Consider the following 22,770-nt stretch of genomic DNA (forward strand, 5'->3'; position numbering starts at 1 on the left):
AAATGTAAACAGGATTTTCAAGGGTACAAAGACCCAGGATAATAATTTTCTTTTTAAGTTTTGCTTTATTTATAATAAAAGATTGTATATATTTATACACAATATATGTCTATAGGTATCTTTTCTTTAAAGTACAAATACCTTGCCTTCCATGTTTAGGGAGGTGTGAGTAAAACAACTCTTGAGCGTAGAATGGAATTAAATTTACGCAAAATAGGCTGCCAGAGCTATAATTACAGAAGCTAGACAATTAGTTGCTGACCCCAGAATTTCTTCAGCTGCTAATTTATACTTGAGATGCCTTTATGGGGCATAAAGCCTTTGAGTCTGACCTTGGGATAGAGTCATGCACTTCGTATCCAAAGACTATAAGGCAGCGACCATGCCTCCTAACAGTGGAGTAAATACCCGAGAGCACTCTCTCTCTAGAAGATCAATTTTGACTTGCAGGGAGTCATAAGTATGGTGGCCCTCACCACCTCAAAGTGTGAGTACAGAAATACTACACAGGAGAGGAAAGAAAACAAAGGGAGCTGAGGTGCTGGGCCAAATGTAGGTGACTTGCTAGTTTTGCTCTTCTAAACTTCTCCTCCTGCTTCTTCTCTTCTTTCTCTTCCTCTTTCTCCTTCCTGTTGGTCTGGTTCTTTCCCTTCCTCCTTTTCCTCCAGCAATTGTATCTATTAAGCACTTATTACCTTCTTGGTGTTGTGCTGAACACTTGTCACATTTATTATTTTATCTGGCTGATGAGTCTTTTTCTCAGGATGGTGGAGCATGACTACAGGTTTTGGGCAAAGGTATTTGCCTATCTAAGGTTGAAGTAGGTATTTTGACACCATTTGCCTATATAACTATAATGATGATAATGTAATGGCCATCACAGCAATATCCACCTGGCAGTATTAAATTGCAGTTACTTCTTCTACCCCTCCCCTTCTACCCACTCTTCAGCTGATAAACTGACAAGTATATAGTTGTAGTGTCACGTGGATGGTAATTTTTCCTCTCATGGATATTAATGTGCATTTTCTATGTCTTCTTATGAAAAACCCCAGATAATAAAGATATCTGCTTTCCATGTAGGTAGTAAGCCTCATATCAACATAGATTGAATATGACATGTCACCAGGAATTTAATTCTAGAATTTTCCCACATCCTCCTAAAAATAACTTCTCCTTTTCCTCCTTTCTAAAAATGGCTTACATTTTTTCCTTCAAGAACTAGAAAAATGTAGTCAAAAATTATTCTTATATATCTTTCATTTTTCTAGGAAAAAAATAAGCAGTAGTTATTAGTAGATAGGCTTCTGTTAAGTTTTTAGGTGGCTGAGACAGGCAGATCACAAGGTCAGGAGTTTGAGACCAGCCTGGCCAACATAGTGAAACCCTGTCTCTACTAAAAATACAAAAATTAGCTGGGCGTGGTGGCAGGCGCCTGCAGTTCCAGCTACTTGGGAGGCTGAGGCAGGAGAATCGCCTGAACTGGGGAGGTGGAGGTTGCAGTGAGCCAAGATCACGCCACTGCACTTCAGCCTGGGCAACAGAGTGAGACTCTATCTAAAAAAAAAAAAAGTTATTTATTTTAACAAGGCTCTAAGTAATTCTTTCTAGAAGTCAAAGAAAGATATATTGAAATATATTTATATATTTGTTGCTTGGTACAACCTAAGTGATGTTTGGAAAACTGCTCTGTGGAAACATGATGATTTAAACAAAGATGATGGAGATGTTTTAGAATATAGGACTTTCAAATAAATTTATTTGCAATAACAAATTGTAAAACATCAAAGAGTGCCCATTCAATCCCTATTTTCTATGAGGCCTTATAAAGTGTTTCTTTTTATCTGTTAGATTTAAATTCTGTACACATAAAAATCTTATATTCAGGGGAAAATCCAGAGTTTTGCTTACTGAATACATCTCATCTTCTTTATTTTGGGGAAGGCATACATTGAATAGATTTAAAATTATAAATAAATGTATTCATCAGAAATAACAGAAGCAACATTTCATAGTATGGACTTAACCCGTTAATCCAATTGGCTCAAGCAAAAGCTATTTGATTGGTATCAGCATGCTTTTTTTTTTTTTTTTTTTTTTTTTTTGAGACGGAGTCTCGCTCTGTTGCCCAGGCTGGAGTGCAGTGGCGCGATCTCGGCTCACTGCAAGGTCCGCCTCCCGGGTTCACGCCATTCTCCTGCCTTAGCCTCCCGAGTAGCTGGGACTACAGGTGCCTGCCACCACGCCCAGCTAATTTTTTTGTATTTTTAGTAGAGACAGGGTTTCACCGTGTTAGCCAGGATGGTCTTGATCTCCTGACCTCATGATCCGCCTGCCTTGGCCTCCCAAAATGCTGGGATTACAGGCGTGAGCCACCGCTCCCGGCCAGAACACTTTCTTATATACGAATTGACATAACTTACTACTTTGGTTAGGCAGTTTCCATTTGTTTTTCACGTTGGTAAAGACGAAAGGTAAAATTCAAATTTGGTAAAATCAAGGGCAGAGAGAGAGTCATTGCATCTTAAATTAAGAACCATGGGCCGGGCTCGGTGGCTCACGCCTGTGATCCCAGCACTTTGGGAGGCTGAGGCGGGCAGATCATGAGGTCAGGAGACTGAGACCATCCTGGCTAACACGGTGAAACCCCGACTCTAATAAAAATACAAAAAAAAAAAAATTAAATTAAAAAAATAAAATTAGCCGGGCGTGGTGGCAGGCGCCTGTAGTCCCAGCTACTCGAGAGGCTGAGGCAGGAGAATGGCGTGAACCTGGGAGGCGGAGTTTGCAGTGAGCCGAGATCCTGCCACTGCACTCCAGCCTGGGAGAGAGAGCAAGACTATGTCTCAAACAAAAACCAAAAAAACAAAAACAAAAAAAAACCATGAAAAAACAAAATGTGGTTTATTATGACTCAAAAATTGCAATTAACCTACATTAAGCGTTTTTCTTCATCATTATTCCTTGTATTCATAGAGCATAATTATGACATTATATTCAATACTAAATGAGTGGCTTTACCAGATTAAGAGTAATATCATGATATTTCTGGATTATTAGGGTCATTAAAGATTAGCAAAAAAGAACAGGAAATTCAGAAAATTAAAACTTGCCTATTTAAAAATGTCTACATTATCAGTTTCTCATAAGGTTTCCTTCTTAATGTTGATTTTACTGTTATTATTACTAGCCTTTAAGGTGAAATATAGTTTTAAGTATGCCATTTTTGGAAAACTATTACTTGTAACATTTTAGCATTATTGTGATAGAATCTGGGTCCACTTAGCACTATTAGATAATTTTCTTGATGCCATACTGTCACGTGAACATTGGATCTAGGTATTATTTGCTCTGTACAAGAAATATAAAGATTCAAGTCTTCTTAAATTCCTTCAAATACCTCATTCCTGTATAGAAACAGCCATGGTACTCAAAAATTAAGACAAAATAGTAGTGCCTACCCAATTGCCTGGGTTTTTATACTTTGCTTTTCTAAATGCCACTTCTATTTTTGAAAATTGTCTTTTGCATTTCTCTTAAGGAAACACGTAGCAACTTGTCTCCTTGAGTGAAGAGAGGTGACAAATAATTTCTCCACTGATGGCATTATTGTGATTGTGGCATGGTCTTGAACCTGTGAAACGCCAAAAATAATAAGTGAAGCAGTAAAAAACTCAAGAGAGAGGCTAGTGAGGGTTCATGAGTCAGAGAACATATATCTTACTCAATTCTCTTATTAAAGCAGATGTCATTACTGAACATCAGGCTTAGTTTTTTTCTGCCTTTTGGAGTGGTTTTTTTTTTTTTTTTTAAAGAGGATAATAATAAAATTGCAAACCCATTCCATAATTGTAGGCCAGGTGGAGTGCTCATTTTCACATTAGAGCTTGTGCAATCTGGAGGGAAATTTGGTTTAGTATTACTCGTGAGTTGGTGGATCAGATGAAAGCCAGTCAAGTGGAAGAGAGGACTGTGTGAAGTGCGCTGGCTCCCCTGATAATTAGAATGCTGCAGGCGTTCCTCCAGTCAGCTAATAGATTTCCCCAGCTCCTCTGTGCCAGGTGAAAATTTCCTCATTAAGGGGAATTTATTCCATTTCCTTTTATCATTTATTATTGAAGACTAAGTGTGAGTGGAGGAAATTTCAGAGATGACAGGGAGGAATTTTAAACAACAACAACAATATCTACATTGGAAGTCTTAGAGAATGAGGAGAAAGGCTTGTATTGTTTGTAAACCAGAGAACACACCAGAGACTTCTTGCTATAGAAGCCGAGCCATGCTGTCTCACCATTAAAAGATTATGGCAGAGTGTGTAAAAGTCTGATGGTCTGGTTTTAAGACATATTTTTCACCTTCTAAAATTTCAGTCATTTTGTGCTGCTAAGTAGAAAGAAACTGAAGATTATGAAAAGGCCAGCATCACAGCCATTTGGTGTGTTGTTTTATTGTATAGATTCTATTATGCAATGATGAAAGTCTAACCTTTTGTAAAGTTTGCCCTTGAACTCTCAAAGCAAGGCAAACTGGCAAGGGAAAGAATAGTTGTATATATAATAGCATATTTTAGAGGACACAGTTCTGAAATACGGATTTAATGTGTATATGTTCAAAAGAGTAAAAATTAACATAAAATACTAGTACATACAAATATATATCAAAGAACAGAAGGATAATTTATTATGCATATTTTAAAATTGTGTGCTTTTGTGCAATATGCTTTCTTCAGCTGATCACATTTCTAGCTGGGCATAAAGCTGTCTTGATTTACAACATAATATAAATGGAGTATTCCCTATTGAGGTTTCAAAAAGCAGTGTTGAATTATAAATTCAGTATTTATATTTCTTTTAGTAATTATTCTGTTTTGAGTTTGTTTCAAATTAAGGTTTTTATTTTCCTTCAGAAAAATAAAAATGTTATAGCCTTGTTTTGAAAATAAGCTTTTACCTAGTTTGATCAAAAAAACAAAAACAAAAACCCACCATGGTGGAAATTGGTTTTGGCAAACAAAATGGAGGGAGCATAATATGGGCAGATAAAGATGAGGAACATCTATCTGAGTCTCCACATTGTTAAATGAGCTTTATGTTTGCTTAAGATTATGCATCTTGTATTTATTTGACTCTGAGGAGATTTAACCTGATCTAAATCACTGCCCCACAACTAATGAATTGTGTCTTTGAACTGTCTTTTTTTTTCTTTGATTATAATGGGACACACAATACAATTTTGTATCAGAATAAGCTGGGACTAAAGTCAATTTTCTACTGTGTATAATGACATCTCAGCCAGCCTGGTGTTACACCAAAGAGAGAAAACAGAGGAGAGGAAAGGTGAGGACAATACAGAGAATTGACCTGCTTCCATTAGGAGTACCTTGTGGAATTAGGCAGCACTGACTGTGGGAAGGGATCTAACTTGCCTGTGCCTCTCTAATGGCCCTGGTGGGTCAGTATCAACAATGATTTCTCAGTGAGGAGGATTGCTAAGTGTTTTGCACTATTTCATGATCATGTCTAAAGAGCAGAAATAACCAGAGAGACCATGAACAAAATACTATAGAAATTACATTACTTTGGACATCCAATGATCACACATACCCAATATCTGTATTCAAGTTAAGGTAGATGAACATGAATGTACTAATATACCATTTCAATTTAATACATTCTAATTTTTAAGACATTTAAAAATATTATATTCTGTTATTGATCTAGTTATTTGAAAATTGGGCAGAAGTTAAAGCAGTTTTTGGCTCACCAAGAAAATGTCCTAAGAATCAACTAGTGAGATTAAAATATGCAAGGTGCAGGTCTAGCTTGATACATCTGTTTCAAAATTCTCACCTAGTATGATTTAAGGGGATGCCTATGTAGAAAGTTTTCACTCCCATTCTGAAGTATCATTCACAATCATTATTTTGTGTTACTGTTGCTCTTCTCAGACATTTTCTTTAAATTATGAAAACTCTCTGGTGTGGGAAATGCTATGGGCAGGGGAGCAGTAACAGTTGAGTTAGTCTTAGTGACAGATGGCTTTTTTTTTTTCGTCACCAGAGCTGAGTACAAAATTAACTCACTTCACTTTTTAATGCACAAGGCCAATTCTTATCAATCAACCTTTTTCTTTTCTCTCTTCTTTCTCATTCTCCCTTCTTTCTTATTATTTTTATTTCTTTGCTGATAAGTGTCCAGTTTTATTAGTAGGTAGAGGCAGAAGACTTTGTATATTTGCTAGAGATGTCTACGTACATTCTGTTAGACTCTTGTGGTGAAAAAGAACAAGAGAAATTATGCATATTCCAGAAATGAAAATACTACATTCCTGAATGAAAATACTGCATTGCTGAATGTAGACGACACAAATGCAAATTTATTGCATCCCTAATAGAAATGTGAGGAACCTAATTTTTTCTTATTTAATACCATTATTTATAATTTCCATTTTAAACAACATAGCGACCTTTGAAAAACTGACTGGTATTCCATGTAAGAAGGAATGCGAACAAATAATTAAAGACCCCCTAAAAATTGCAACAACAAACAAATGGAAAAACCTGACTGAAAAAGCTAAAGATAACTACATGACTTCTGCTTATCTTAGCATTTGAAGAACCTGCACTTATGGTGCTGCCGTGTTAGCCCATGGTCACAATTATAGATGTGATGGTTCTTTTCAAGGCATGTGTCTTAAGTGTATCTGGATGACTGTTCTTCAGAGTTAGGATTTTAGTCATTTAAGTAAAAGTGGTTATTGTTCTAATTTAGAAAAATCGCTTGTCAAGCACTTCCACCGAAAGGCTGAGTGCATACTTGCACATAAACAAATGAGCAATTGGTTTGGGAGCATATTCTTGGCAAGGAAAGTGGAAACATACCTTTCTAAAACAAATAACAACAATAACAAAAAAAATTCGCCAGGCGCGGTGGCTCACGCCTGTAATCCCGGCACTTTGGGAGGCCGAGGCAGGCGGATCACAAGGTCAGGAGATCAAGACCATCCTGGCTAAGACGGTGAAACTCCGTCTCTACTAAAAATACAAAAAATTAGCCAGGCGTGATGGCGGGCGCCTGTCGTCCCAGCTACTCAGGAGGCTGAGGCAGCAGAATGATGTGAGCCCGGGAGGCGGAGCTTGCAGTGAGCTGAGATCTTGCTACTGCACTTCAGCCTGGGCGACAGAGCGAGACTCCGTCTCAAAAGAAAAAAAAAAAATCTTTCCTCTACTTTCAAAATTAATTTCTCTCTCTCTCTCTCTTTCTCTCTCTTTTTCTTGAAAGTAAAAGTAACCACAAACTTTGGTGTTTCCAAGGCTCTCTGAAGCTCTAAAGTCACCTCTGGGGTAAAGCCTTTCCAGACTTCTCCATTGGCAGCTGGGGTCCCCTGCCCTGAGCCACGGCTTCAACTTGTGCACACTTCTCCCACGGCACCTCTCATGATGTAGACATATCAATGGCTATTTGTGCTTCCTAACATACTCTGACCTCCTAAATGTAAGAATACAATATTTCATCTTCCATCATTAATACAGGCAGCACAGGTCTGATACAGAGCACGTACTCACTAAATGTTAAAGCAGTAATGACAATGAATGTGGCTACCCTCACCATCCACTTTCCTCAATATGTTTCCCATACGTGCCATGTCCACTGTTGCTCTCAAACAATAGCCAATACTGTTGCCATTGCCTATTGTACACCTGTCAACTCCTTTATCTACATAAAGTTGAACTTTCTTTTTTCTTTTTTGAGGTGGAGTCTCACTCCGTTGTCTGAGCTGGAGTGCAGTGGCGCGATCTCGGCTCACTGCAACCCCCACCTCCTGGGTTCAAGTGATTCTCTTGCCTCAGCCTCTTGAGTAGCTGGGATTACAGGCACCTGCCACTATGCCCAGCTAGTTTTTTGTATTTTTTGTAGAGACGGGGTTTCACCATGTTGGCCAGGCTGGTCTCAAACTCCTGACCTCGTGATTCACCCTCCTCAGCCTCCCGAAGTGCTGGGATTACAGGTGTGAGCCACCACGCCCGGCCAAGTTGAACTTTCTTTATAGCTCTGTTCTCATCCCTCCACTGCCGTAGTATTTCTCAAGTACAACTTTTCACACTATTATCTTTCTCTGGCCTCACGTAGCACCACATAGCTTATCCCTCCATAAAGTGTTTTGAATCACTATCATTTCATTGTCTCAAATATTGTTTCCTTATCTTCTGGGGCAGCGCTGTTCAGTAGAAATTTCTGTGATGATGAAATATTCTGTAATCTGCACTGTCTGACACTGGAGCCACTGACCATGTGTGGCTGTTGAGCACTTGAAACCTGGCTTTGGTGACTGTAGATCTAAATTTTTGGTTTTAAAAGATTTAATTAGTTTTTCAATTTAAATAACCACATGTGGCTAGGGGCTGCTATGTTGGATGGCACAGTTCTAAAGCACAGGGCTTGGCACACATACTAAGTCAGCAATAATACTTAATATTGGATTGCATTCAAGAATTTGACAGGAAAATGCATTGCTCTGAGAGAATGCTTATCAAATACTTGGGAAAACTAAAATTCAAAATAAGAATAAAAAGAGAAGAAATTAAATTCAATGGGAGATTTAACACACTGATTTGAGACAGAAGAGAATTTAGGTGCAATAGAAAAAGCAAATTGACTAGGAAGAGCTGTAGCTGCAAAAATTTAAACTAATACTCACACTGGAAATCCAGGGAAATAGCCATTGTATACACCAGCTTGATTTTTTCTTCTCCAAACTCAGAATATGAATTAATTAAAGCAGATTCATGATTAGAATGAACAAAATGCAATAGATTTAATCCAATTACATTTTATTAACAGCATTTCATGAAAATGTTTTCTTAAGGCAAGTTAGATCTTCTGGCAATACACTATTTTAATTTCATTGTATTGACTATCAAACTATTATAATTGAATTGTATTGTATTAACTATTACATGAAATAGCTGGCCCACAGGTATCTGGTTAAAGATGCTTTTACAGTAGTATTTTATTCTTCTGTCCCTTAGCTCTTTACAAATTATTTTTGCATGCATTTTGAAATCTAGTTATGAGCTAATTTCAATCACTTCTTTGTCTTTTCTATAAAATAAAAACCTAGGGAATTGAAGTTTTTATATTTATCCTTCATTTATTTATAATTTATATTCATAAATTATATTTATATTTAATTTATAAAATATATGCATTTTATTTATATGTTTATATTACTTATATTTATCCTTCATTTATTTATTTTCATAAATGTTTATTGAATGCTGTCTGTGGGCCAGATAATGTGGTAGATTTGGGGAGTAATCTGGTAAATAAGCCAAATGTATTCTTTGCCTTTATGGAACTTAAATCCAGCAGGAAAAAGCCTGATTGACGAATAAAAGTTAAGAGACATTAAAAGTATCAGGTGATAATGGACATGCTAAACTGTGTGATTCTATGTCCATTGTTCCAAGCAAAAGAGGCAGTAAAAAGCACAAGAAGTTCAGTGTGGATGACAGCAAACCAAAAGGCTTCACAAATGAGGCTTGGCTTTAGTTGGACTTTGAAGGGCTGCTGAGGGTCAGGGAGAAGTTGAGAAGGTAAAAGGAATGTTAAAGGTATTACGATGAGAGAAACAACACAAATAAAGTCTACGCTATGGAAAGGGGTAGGGGGAAAATAAGACAAATCTAGTTTGAGTGGAAAACAATTATAAAATGACAAAACTGTCTTCTCAACATAGACAGATGGGTGATATTAGTAAGTAGAGGTAATTTAGGGAGAGGATATCCAAACTGATGCAATGTTGGGACACCTAGGTGAAGATGATTCTCAAAGTTCATATGCATAAAGACCTGGAGCACAGGTCAGATGTTGGAGAACCGGCCATGGATTTGGGAATTGTCAACCAGTCATGCTACTTGCACCCATGACAGTGGCTAAATTTAGAGAGGGAGTGAGGGAAGACAAAAGCAGGTAACAAAGGGTAGAGCCGTGGGTAGGGGGAGGGGGAAACCCAAAACGAGTAAATGGTAGTTGTGAGTAATAAAGTAGAGTGAGAAGCCACTTAGTAGAAGCCAGAATATCTTTTTAAAAAATAGATCATCAAAAGGGTCTTGTGATGACAGGTTGAGGAAAATGAAAACTGAAAAAGGGCTCCTGGATTTAGAGAGTGAGGTCTCTGATTATTACTAATGAGCACATTTATTAGAACAGTAAATGCACTTGCCATTTTTTATAAAAGCAGCAGGGAAGAGGTCGCATAGAGTGTGAAAGCAGGAGATCAGAGATTGTCAGCTTTGCAAATAGAAGACTTCATAGAGGCTAGAAGATTGAGTGGGTTAGTTATTTGTGTATTTTTAAAAGATAACAAGACTTAAATATGTTTGAAGGTGGAAAATAAGAAGCCCTTGGTGTTCTTGAAATTGAACTTGTCACCGCTTTTTATTGTTTTTGGTCTAAACTTGAATCTCTCTTTTCTATTAAATCCTAGTGAGTCCATTACAGAAGAAACCCTGAAAAGGGCAAAGGAGATTGGGTTCTCAGATAAGCAGATTTCAAAATGCCTTGGGCTCACTGAGGCCCAGACAAGGGAGCTGAGGTTAAAGAAAAATATCCACCCTTGGGTTAAACAGGTAAAGGAGTTTCCCTTTTCCCCCATCCCCCACTGACAGGATTTCTGTGGTAAAACGTAGGCACCCATTCAAAAGGCCATTGTCAATAAAAAGAGGAGTGGGATTAAGAAGTGACACTACTCATCCGGTTGATGCTCATAATGTCACCAATTTTATTTAGCAAGTGATTAATTTTTACTTAAAAGGGAAAGAAGGAAAGGACACTAGGATGTAAAGATAAGAGTGAGTACCTGATTTTCTTGGCCTAACTGAACAAAACAAAACAAAAATTTAAACTCTCTGTCCTCTGCTTTTTGACCTGTGTTCAAATATGTAAGTAGTTAAGAAATCCTTAGTGTAATTGAAGGACTTGAAATTTCCTAGCACGGTGGCTGACCCTCTTGAAAATAATAGTTATCTCCTTTGGCAGTAACTTTTTACAGGGTAATACTTTATATTAAGTGCCCCATCATTATGGTTCATTTAGTATTCATTGTGATAGGGCTGGGCATAATGAGCTCATCTGGTATTCATGACAATCACGCATGAACATTCATAGGTGTGCTGTTGTGATTTTTTTTCCTTTGGCCTTTAATGGAAGGGATGTCTTAGTTTAAAGTACCACCAGCTGGTTTTTGTCCTTTAAAATCATTGACTTTTCACTGTGTGCTCAAGGGGCACGTGCATACCCTTAGGTTTCAAGCTTGTTGCTAAATATTTTCCACTCGGCGATTATTATCTTTCTTCCTTCTCACCTGCCTTACACCAGCTTGCCCTGTCGGCCCCAAATTCTTGCTCACTAAGCTGAGTTACTGGCCCTTGAGAGTGGAATTGATTTCCAAATATGTTCAATGAGATCTTGTTCTCCCCCCGTTCATCCCCTATGGCTTTATGGTAGTTGTGTCATCCCACCGCTCAGTGCCACAGGCCACTTAAATCCTGCGCATTAATTTGCAAGCCAAAGAGATCCTTACGTATAGGTCATTTTGCTCAGATTTTAGATTTCATATACAGCTGCTTTTAGAGAGCTGGTGGGGTAAGTCTTCCTAGTAACCAGTTGACTATAGGACCACTTTGCGATGTTCATGAGAGTTACTATTACTACTAGTGATCCAATGCCCTGTTTCTCAGGTGATAACTAGACCACATCACTATTTTCTCTCTCTTATTTTCAGAATTAGAAAGCAATTCCACGGGTCACACATTTTCCTGTTTGCATACTTTACAGTAATAGGAATTAAAGGAATATGTATATAAAGCACAAAAAATTTAGTCTTGAAAAAATTATAATAACATTCTTATTTGTTTATTTTATTTGTTTTCTCTTACAGATTGATACACTGGCTGCAGAATACCCATCAGTAACAAACTATCTCTATGTTACCTACAATGGTCAGGTAGGAATGGGCAAATTGGCCTATCCAGAAAGCTCTAGATTTCATAGACAGTTCACATTAGGGAATATATATTTTTTACCTCTTTGGATATCTAGGTAATAAAAAAAGGCATCATGTGTGTCAGGTATGATGATATGTTTCTGTACTCAGTCTTTTAAGAACTGCCTTAAGATAATGAAATCAAACAAATGAAAAATTAAGGACAATGACTACATGATCATACAATTATGCTATGTTCTCATGACTATTTAATTTAAAAAATTCTGCCATATCTATTTTTTATAAATAAGTAGGGCTTGTATAACACTTTATACTTATGGGTTTCCAGAGACTAATAGAGAATACATGTTAACAAGAGGAAGATGAGAAATACATACTTAATGATAGGACAAATAGTTTAATTAAATGGAATAATAACACATAATGATTTCTGCATCTTCCTTTTCTTATTTCCTCAGGAGCATGATGTCAATTTTGATGACCATGGAATGATGGTGCTAGGCTGTGGTCCATATCACATTGGTAAAATAATAAATTATGTGTATATAGGACTTTACACAATTTATATAGTTTTCTTCATACATGTTAATTCCATTATTCCAAGAACAATATCAAATAAATGCTGTAATATATGTTTTGCAAATTAGGAAGCTGGGGTTCAGAAAAATAAAACCCAAATATATACAGCTATTTAGTGGTAGAGTGGGACTCAAATGCAGGTCTCAACTACAAATTCTATCTCCTCTCATTTCACTGTGTAACTTAATTTTCATCCTTTTTAACTGAATTGAGCCTTTCACTGGAGTTGGGAATGGATTAGATTTTGAGCTGTTATCTTCTAGCATAGTTTTTCATAAGGATCTACATTTACTCAAGGACTTTATACATTAGCCAGAAATTACATTGCAGATACCACCTCTGACCTCATCCTACGTAACATATATGACTTTCGTTTACCTCAAATGCAAAAATCTTGTCTGTTTGGTGCATGGGTAGAGCATTATGTAGGCGAATTAAAACATAATCACCAGAGATATGACATTTCTCTCCAGTCAATTAAATAACCACTAAAGATTATTACAGATGCAAGTATGTATTTTAATGGACAGTGATATTAGTCAACATATAGATTTAATATTTAATCTCCACAAAGCATTATAATATGGAAATGATAAAAATCTATGATTTGAATATATTTAAATCTTAAATCTTATTCTATTACTTTAAGCATAGTTTATTTAGTTTTTACAATGAACTAAGAGCTTCAGGATATGTTAGTTTACCAATCTTTGGACAAATCTTGAAGTAGGACAAAAATGTTATATCTTTACCACCTTAGTCATTGTCTTAGTCCATTTGTGCTGCTGTAACAAAATACCTGAGATTGGGTAATTTATAAATAAATTCTCACAGTTCTAGGGGCTGGGAAGTCCAAAATCAAGTGTCAGGAAGTTCAGTTGTCTGGTGAGACATAGGTCTCTGCTTCTAAGATGGCGCCTTAAACCTTGTGCCTCCTATAAGGAAGGAATGCTGTCTTTACATGGCAGAAGGCACAACAGCACAAAGGGAACAAAATCCCTCCATCAAACCCTCACCCCCAGTTTTTTCTGAGACAAGGTCTTACTATGTCACCTAGGCTGGAATGCAGTGGTATGATTATGGCTCACTGTAGCCTTGATGTCCCAGGCTCAAGCACTCCTCCCACCTCAGCCTCCCTAGAAGCTGGGCCTATAGGCATGTGCCATCATGCTTGGTTTATTTATTTTTATTTTTATTTTTTGTAGAGATGGAATTTTTCTATGTTGGCCAGGCTAGTCTCACACTTCTGGACTCAAGCGATCCTCCTGCCTCAGCCTCCCAAAGTGCTGGTATTACAGGCAGGAGCCACTACAGCTAGCAAGCTTTTCTATAATGGCATTAATCTATTCATGAGGGATCTGCACTTATGAACTAAAACCCTCCTAAAAGGCCCCACCTCCCAGCACTGTTGCATTGGTGACCAAGTGTTCCAACACATGGATTTCAGGAGACATGTTCAGGCCATGGCAGTTATCTTATGGCTAAATAGCCTGACCATTTCACCAGCATCTACCTGTCTACTCTCTGGAGTACTTTTTCTTCCTTTTCAAATTTTACCTATTCATGCAATAATTCTGCATTATATCAGGATCCAAAGAAGACTAGTCAAGCTAATAATCAAGTGTGTGCTTACTTGATAGTTGCCATTAATATGCCAGTATATTTGAATAACGTATTTTCACAAGAATTTTTAGAAGACAATATCTTAATGCAAAGAATTAGTACAAGTCTGTGGACTTTCACAAATAATTAGTACAAGTCTGTGGACTTTCAATTCTATGGCATCCCAGTAGACGTGATATTTTGAGGTGTTTAGGCCATTATTACACTTCAGATTTCTTTATAGAAGGTCACTCACTCTGCATGGGTGGCCTTGCCAAGTTTAAAAGGATATGCTTGGAAAGGATAGGACTCTTCAATCAATCAGGATATGTCAGAGCTGCAAGGCACCTCAGGGATCATTAGGTTCAGCCCTCAGACAGCAGATTAAGTGGAAAGGCTGAAAAAAGAGCACAGGTATCCTCATCACTGGATTAACTATTTTTGTGTATTGAGTTCAATATATTCACTTTGAATTTCTTTTCAGTAAGTGAGGGTTATTTTTATCATTAAAATTACCTCCCATTAACATTGAAGTTCTAAATACTTCAAATATTGAGATTTTCTATTGCAGAATTTAGCATATGTGACAAGCCAATATTTCCTTGCTGTTTAATTAGTACCCATTTTTCCTCCTACTAATACAGTATGCATCATGGGTTTGAAATTTATATTTTGTAGTTTAAAAAATTGAATTGAAAATCATTAGCTTCCTTAGCCTGGACTGACCGGTGATACATTTCTGCTTCTCTTTGTATTGTAACTTCGTGCTTCTCTTATCCCTTTTGCCAATCTCATTGTCTCTGCAGGCAGCAGTGTGGAATTTGATTGGTGTGCTGTCTCTAGTATCCGCACACTGCGTCAACTTGGCAAGAAGACGGTGGTGGTGAATTGCAATCCTGAGACTGTGAGCACAGACTTTGATGAGTGTGACAAACTGTACTTTGAAGAGTTGTCCTTGGAGAGAATCCTAGACATCTACCATCAGGAGGTAAGAAAAGAAAAACAGAAAAAAAAAGAAAAAAGAAGACAGATATATGTGGTATACACTTTATATATATGCATTCTGGTATGTAGATGTATATAGTAATTCCTCTTAGAAGAAAGGGCTGCCAGTGGCATCCATTGTCTTATTTTGTAGTAAAACTCTAAAAAAAATCACTCCATTCTTATATTTTTGAGCCCCTGGCCCAGAGTGATTATTTTTCACATTAAGTTTTTATTTACATTTTCTTTCTAAGGGTTTCAGCTAGATTGAAAGCTCTACTTGGTAACATGTGCCAGATACATATTAACTAATACAAGACGATCCCTCATAAATATCTTGCAGAGTGATTGAATTGGTCATCTAGACATACAATAAACAGCCTCTTTCTAGTTTGTGTGATGTGGTTTAATGATAAACAGTTCCCTGAAAATAGTCAATTGCTCACAAAAGACCAGTTAATTCCTTGTTCCATCAGATGAAGCCATTAGTCTTCAGTTTAAGATCAATGAGTTCATTGTGAATAATTTTGCTTCCTTTATAGCTTTCACTTACAGTTGTTCCTCCATTCCCATCCCAATATTACTGAGTATCTTCACTGTGAATTCATGTGATTGCAGATTACTGTAAGACTGTAGAACAAAATAAATTATCTTATAATTAAAATAAAAGCTACTGGAAAATTTTAGAGTGATGTCCAGTAGTTAGGCCTTTGATATTATTACAGTTATTATTACTTTTTACCAGAAAATCATCTCTATGTGGAAAATATGGTCAATTAGAAGGAAAATAGTACTAAATTGGAACCAAAATACTTAAATTTTAGTTTTGACTGACAACCTCATTGATTTCTTTAAGTTACATAAATTCTCTGTGCTTTATCTTTATTTTAAATGAATCATTTGAGTATAAACACATGCTACTTGCAAATACTGTGAAGTTAACATAGAGTTTATGGCCGAAGTCAGATTGTAAAGTATAAAGTATAGTGCTAGAATAATGTTATTATTTTACTATTACAAAAGAAAGTAGACAAGTTTAGGAAGGATGTATAATTATAGTTGTCTACTTGGGCCTGGCCTACTAATCCTTTAATAAAATTGATCCATTAAATAGAATATATAGCATTTTTTAGACCTCTCTCTGACATGGTTGTTTTTAAATCACTCCTTAATATTCATTTCAGATAGACAGGTGGGGATCAAAATAAGTGCATCCCACAAATATTTCTCGAACACCTTGTAAATCCAGGTTCAGTATGATAGACAGCTAGAAAAACAGGTTCTTATCTTCAAGACATTAACAATAAAACTAGTATCTGTGATATAAATGTGAAAAGTCACATACTAATTTAAAAATATTAAAAAACATTACAGATGATAGCAGCAGGCATTTTGCATATAATTAATTATGTCCTCATGAAATGGTTTAAAGAAAGATGAAAAACTTCTATGACTGCTTTTGGATACAATTATACATGGCTCTTAATGAGATTCGTTTACTAAAACTGAAGTCAGTATTATAGAAAGAAAGAAGTTGGCCCTTCTTTGAAACTAATTGGTATTTAAAATATAGTATTACTATATATTAGGAGGTAATTTAAAATATGTTGGAGGACATAATATGATGTACGTATGTAAATGTAGACAATGGTACTTCTGTCACAAAACAAGTTAAATGAATGAATTAATGACGGACATTAATTAGTGATAGGCAAAACCCATTAGAGAATGCATGACTCGAGACAGAATTGAGGTTCATTTATATCATTTGGTTTAATTGTAATTAAATGTAATCCTAAAATACTGCCTAAACTATAAATCATTTTTACTAACATGTAAACTAGTAAAATATAAAGCATCATCCTTCTCATTGGCAGGTGTACAGATAGTAGAATTTTATAAATTGGAGATAATTCATAAAATTCCAAAAACCATGGCCATTTGTAATGAGGCAAATACTACTTCTGTTAGAAAAATTTTCTCACATGGCATTCTTTCCTTAATACATCTAATTTGTGTATAAAAATAAGGACTAACCAAAGTGATTAGTGGCCAGGATAAGTTAAGATGTTCTCAAATAAGCTTGAAGTATTTCCTTTTCATGTTTTTCTATTGAAAATAAGTTTCTGGTATGACTGCAACTTGGATATTGTTTCAGAAATATTCCTGTGCTATGGTAAGTTAGTGATATCAGGTTTTAAAAAACAGAAAACTAAGATGGGTAAAAAGGATGCAAACAGATCTAGGTATGATTAACGGAATTTTGGGAGCTTAATGGAATTTTGGACCTAAATATTTTAGAAATCTATTAAACAATATTTGAAATTTAGAATATTTTATTTCAGTAGATTTCTTGAAACTATTCAGGCATGATGGCTACGAAAAGGATGATGATTTACCTGTGTGGGTTACCAGGTTCTCATCCCTATGTTCCTACATGTCCCGTGATATTTGGTGTTGGATCAATTTGAGATTGGATTATTCCATAAAACTGTGCTATATTAACATTTTACAAACATGTTCTCATACTGAATTCCTTTTGCCCTGTGGGAAAACCTGCACGACACCATCACACTGTTACTCTAAAAGATTCCTGAGGCCGTGATTTGTCTTCCCATTGATGGTCTCTGATTGTAGTCATCAATGATGAGAATTTGGTTTTGTGCTGAAAGCTTTTCTACTACATTCCAAAAAAAAAAAAGTAGTTTTTTAAAAATAGCTTTTCTCTTATTCTTTAACATTAACTACACCTGAAATGAGCCAGAAAAGTAGAGTTAACTTAAGATTCTAATATTTGGTCTATTACTTCAGCATAGCTGAAAGTGTATTAGTTTCAGCATAGTTGAAATTACAATCTATAGAGTTGAGTTCAGGCCAGGGATGGTGGCTCACGCCTGTAATCCCAGGATTTGGGGAGGCTAAGGAGGGTAGATCACTTGAGGCCAGGAGTTCAAGACCAGCCTGGACCCCATCTCTACTAAAAATAAAAAAAATTAGCTGGGCGTGGTGGTGCATGCCTGTAATCCCAGCTACTAGGGAAGCTGAGGCATGAGAATTCCTTGAACCTGGGAGGCGGAGATTGCAGTGAGCTGAGATCATGCCACTGCACTTCAGCGTTCATGTACAAGCTCTATACATGTATTTGCTAGATAAGAGATATGGGCGAGTCACTTCACCTTCACTGAGCCTCAGTTTCTTTAGCTATAAAATGGGGACAGTAATAATCACCTCAGAAGGATAGTGTGAAAGTCAAAACAGATAGTCCAGGATACATAGTAGAGTCTTTATTAAAGAGTAGCAGCTATTATCTTACTATTGTTTTGAATTTATTGCAAAACAGAATTTTTAATTCCTTAAAAAGCAGAAATTTCTTTAAAAACAAGTCAATTTAATACAGCTAAGTTGAAAAATATTGATGTGTTTATTAAAGCCTTTTATTACACTTTAAGCTCCTATTTAGTCTAATTGACTCAAACTTTTGCTATAAGTCGCTACTTCTCCCTCAGTTTAAAAAAATTATTCTAAAATCCTTCATATAAGAGATTTTTTGTATCCATTTAATGGAGTAATTTGTTTTTAAGTCTCTAAAACATTAACAACACTGCTGATAAACCCAACATAATAAGGAAATAAAAAGATTATAGCCAAGAGAGTATTTTAAAGGTTTTTGCAAAAATTTATATTGAACATATTTTAAAATAAAAATAGTTTAAGTACACTTATAAATATGCAAAATGGTGGATTATTATTTTCAGTACTTTTTACAATGCCTTTAAGCACTCACTTGCAGGGTGTTTGTTTAGTTACACAGTACCGTAATTGCTCTCATCAGAGAGAAATTAGCCTCATCCCTTATAAGAGTATTTCAGAACAATTTGAAATAATGACAAAATATATTTGGCACATATCTATCATTTTGGCAATTCTACTAATATTCATTAGTGGGTCATTAGGACACACACAAATTATGCTAAGCTCAATGGCCTATCAGATATATGATTTTTGATATTAATAATCATGTCTTATTTATTTATACACTTACGGTATATAGGACCTTTAATGTTTAGTGTTTAGGCAGGTATTATCCTAATTTTATACACAAGAAGACTAAACGTTGGCGGAAAGTTCAGTCTTCTTGTCTATAAAATTAGACAAGAAGGGGTGGGTGGTACACAGAAGGAACCAAGTTAGGAAGGGACTTCGACTGGAAATCTATTTCCTCACCGTCTCACGCTGGTTTACCCTCACTGCTACAACAACACCTGTCTTGAGAAACTTTGAGATTTAGTGGACTATTTTTTTTTTCTTGAAGTTTTGACTGCTAATAGGAGATTTGGACTTATGGAAGAAAATCTTACACAAATAAATGTCTGAAATAAGGCTAAAGATTCTGGCACTGTTTGTAAAGCAAGTAGTAAGGCAGCAGGAACTAAAATCAGTTACTAGGTACTGTTGACAGGTACCAAGGCTGCAGCCAAGGAGAGGGGAAGGTGGAAGGTCATCAAAGCGGAAGGACATCAAAGTGGGACCTGAGATCTAGGCTGGAACTAAGGGGTAGCTAAAGGTTAGATAAACTGGAAGAGAAGAGAAAGGAAACAACAGCCAGGGAAGTTTCAGTGGTGCAGAGAATTTGTTAGTGGGAAAATACCTAGTTGGAGCTAATGAGTAGTCTTTTGAGCTGAGAGGGGTGATAATAGATAAGACTGGAAAGTCTTAAGTGCCCTGGGGGTCAAAAGTTTATACTTTATTCTCTAGGCAGTGGAAACCTTTGGAGAACTCTGAGTGTAGGAGCAATTTGATGAAGCAGTCTTGCTTAATCTGAATGTGAAGTGCTGAGATGGAGGTGTACAGGAGAAGGGAGTGTTAAAAGAAGAAATCTGTATTCAGTTAGGAATTTCCAGCAGTAGTCCAGGAATTAATTGATTATAGCATAGAGTACATAGCAAACATTTATTGACTTGATTTTCCTTTCCATTTGCCACACATGTGAGTGCCACAAATGATATTCACGTGTACTTGTATGGAACTCTTGCACAGATTTTAGCATCTAAGTGCCGGAAAGTAAAAATTTTGTGGCATCATTTAACAGTATTCATTGGTAGGAGAGATGTAAATATCACAATCAGGTTAAGAATTATCAGTAAGGAAACAGACACAATATTAGCATAGTTGTCTATTCATAATGAAGTTACTCCAATGGCTGATATTGTGAGTGTCTTTTCCAGGCATGTGGTGGCTGCATCATATCAGTTGGAGGCCAGATTCCAAACAACCTGGCAGTTCCTCTATACAAGAATGGTGTCAAGATCATGGGCACAAGCCCCCTGCAGATCGACAGGGCTGAGGATCGCTCCATCTTCTCAGCTGTCTTGGATGAGCTGAAGGTGGCTCAGGCACCTTGGAAAGCTGTTAATACTTTGGTAAGGAGAGAAACAAGTATCCGTTTCTAATGTTCTATTTTGAAGAGCTGCAACATGAATGTTGACTGAATGTTGACTATTGGATATGTTAACTACAGAGCAGATAGAATGCATACACTTAGTGAATTTAAAGTTGTTGTATATCCATGATTGCAGTTAATGCTGATTATGAATTGAAAGCAGTATTCTCATTAAGATTCAGACAATGAAAATAATTTCAAACCAGTTTTGAACAAGATTTGATATTTAGAATCAGAAGCTAGGAATTTTATGTATTTCAGTGTCCAATTTACATTTAATGGTGCCTTTCGAGAATAAAGAAGCTGGGTTACCACTTGAGCTAATGATACATTCTGTAATTTTATTGCATATTTTAAACTACTCATACATTTTTATTGTTGTTTCTATTAATTAGAATGAAGCACTGGAATTTGCAAAGTCTGTGGACTACCCCTGCTTGTTGAGGCCTTCCTATGTTTTGAGGTAACACTGTATATTGTTTTCCAAAACAATGATTCAAAAATTGGGAGATACAGAAATGCATGCTGTATGCTAATAGCACTGGGGTTCTATATGTAGTAATTTATAAATCCATTAACAATTTCCAAACCGTCACAGCCAGTTTAAGGACCAATGTGTGGTCTTCTAGTTTAATGCTTTCCCTTCAGGGAGTGGCCATAGGAAGACTACAGTTCTTCATCTAGAAGTGTAGTGTAAGGCATCTCCTTACCAAACAGAGAGGGTAGCTTTATATTAAAGAACAGGACAATTTAAAAAAGACACACACAAATTGAGGTATCTCTTGCCAGCATGTTTTCTGATACCCAGAAATGACAGCTTATCTTTGACTATTGTCAGCACCTTCTGATAGTGCCTTTGTTTTAAAATTTTCAGTTTTTGAGATCAGATTGTTTAATAGATAAATTATAATGGTGAGGAACAGGGACAGTGAGGATCTTTTATATTAAACTTTAAAACAAAGTTTTATCATAAAAGAAGAAGTTGTGAATTATCACTTACTTTCTTCAGATGTTACCACATGTAAGGAACAACTTCACCAAACAAGGGATAATAAAAGAAACACAATTTGCTTTGCACAATTTGAAAGTGTAAATGGAATTTGAGATGGGTTCCTTTAAAATGATGAAAATGAAAAATTTCAAACGAGGTGGAAATCTTTTCATTTAAATGTCATTTTGTGTAAACCATATTCTAATAATACTACCTGTTTGAGGAGTTAATGTAAACTAATTTAAACATGCACACATTTAAGGAAGGATGGAAAATAAAACAGCTTTGACTATCACACTTCTTTTCCCTTTTTTGCAATCTATATCTTTGTTCCAGTTTCACATACTCTGAATGATAAGCATTATTGCTCTAGCCTTCCTCTCTTAAACAAATGATGCAACTGAAAGCCCTTTAGGCAGAAATTTGTAATAGGATAAACTGGTGAGGTGATGGATATATAAATAACTTGATTGACTTTCTATAATGTATACATAGATCAAAACATCACACAATACCTCATAAATATATGCAATTACTATTTGCCAATTAAAAATACATTTTAACATTAAAAGATAAATTTGTAGTAGTGTAAAAGAGGTAAATGCTGCTGTTTAAAAGCAAAGTAATATTTTTCTTATTTTTATTTTTGCTTTCTGTTACTCCTCCTCTCCTACCCTCCCAACCCATTTTGCAAATGTCAAAATTCAGAGTAAATTGATTTCAGATAGCATTTTTTCTCAAGCATTTAAAGAGAAAGGATATAGTTGAAAAGGTTTTATTCACATACTGCACATTGTATTAGCAAATATTACTTTAAAAATTGATTCATTTGCAATCTGGTTGAGGGAGTAGCATAACCTGCTTTGACAACAGAGCAGTAGGCTAAGATCAGCTGTTGATAATGAACTCTGAAGAAACAGGTTAGGGAAATCAGGTTCTGGGCTGAATCCTGTTAAGGCTTAAGAATTACCTGGAACCAGCAGAGTGTTAATATAGCAAATCAGAAAGGGCAAACTTTGGAGAAGTATAATTTCTAGAGCTACCAGGATTCCCTTTGGGAATTAATACAGGTTTACTGACCCCCCACACTTTACCTTCTTCCATCCTCAGCTTCATCAGTTTTATACTTTGGTTGATTGTCCTGGTGATTAAATGGAGAAAAGTCTCA

At 36.1% G+C, this 22,770-nt stretch overlaps 1 protein-coding gene across 5 annotated transcripts in view; it reads left to right on the top strand.

Annotated features, from left to right (window-relative positions):
• The window catches only part of CPS1 (carbamoyl-phosphate synthase 1), a 201,593-nt gene that overhangs the window by 149,958 nt on the left and 28,865 nt on the right, over nt 1–22,770 (top strand). For all 5 annotated transcript variants that reach the window (XM_063790722.1, XM_063790723.1, XM_063790724.1 and 2 more), the window contains 6 exons: nt 10,489–10,630; nt 11,941–12,006; nt 12,465–12,528; nt 14,994–15,175; nt 20,397–20,591; nt 21,007–21,074. In XM_063790722.1, coding sequence (XP_063646792.1) covers nt 10,489–10,630; nt 11,941–12,006; nt 12,465–12,528; nt 14,994–15,175; nt 20,397–20,591; nt 21,007–21,074 — 717 coding nt within the window. The remainder of the gene's footprint in view (nt 1–10,488; nt 10,631–11,940; nt 12,007–12,464; nt 12,529–14,993; nt 15,176–20,396; nt 20,592–21,006; nt 21,075–22,770) is intronic.

This window comes from Pan troglodytes, chromosome 13 (assembly GCF_028858775.2).
Source record: "Pan troglodytes isolate AG18354 chromosome 13, NHGRI_mPanTro3-v2.0_pri, whole genome shotgun sequence".
Classification (NCBI taxonomy): domain Eukaryota; kingdom Metazoa; phylum Chordata; class Mammalia; order Primates; family Hominidae; genus Pan; species Pan troglodytes.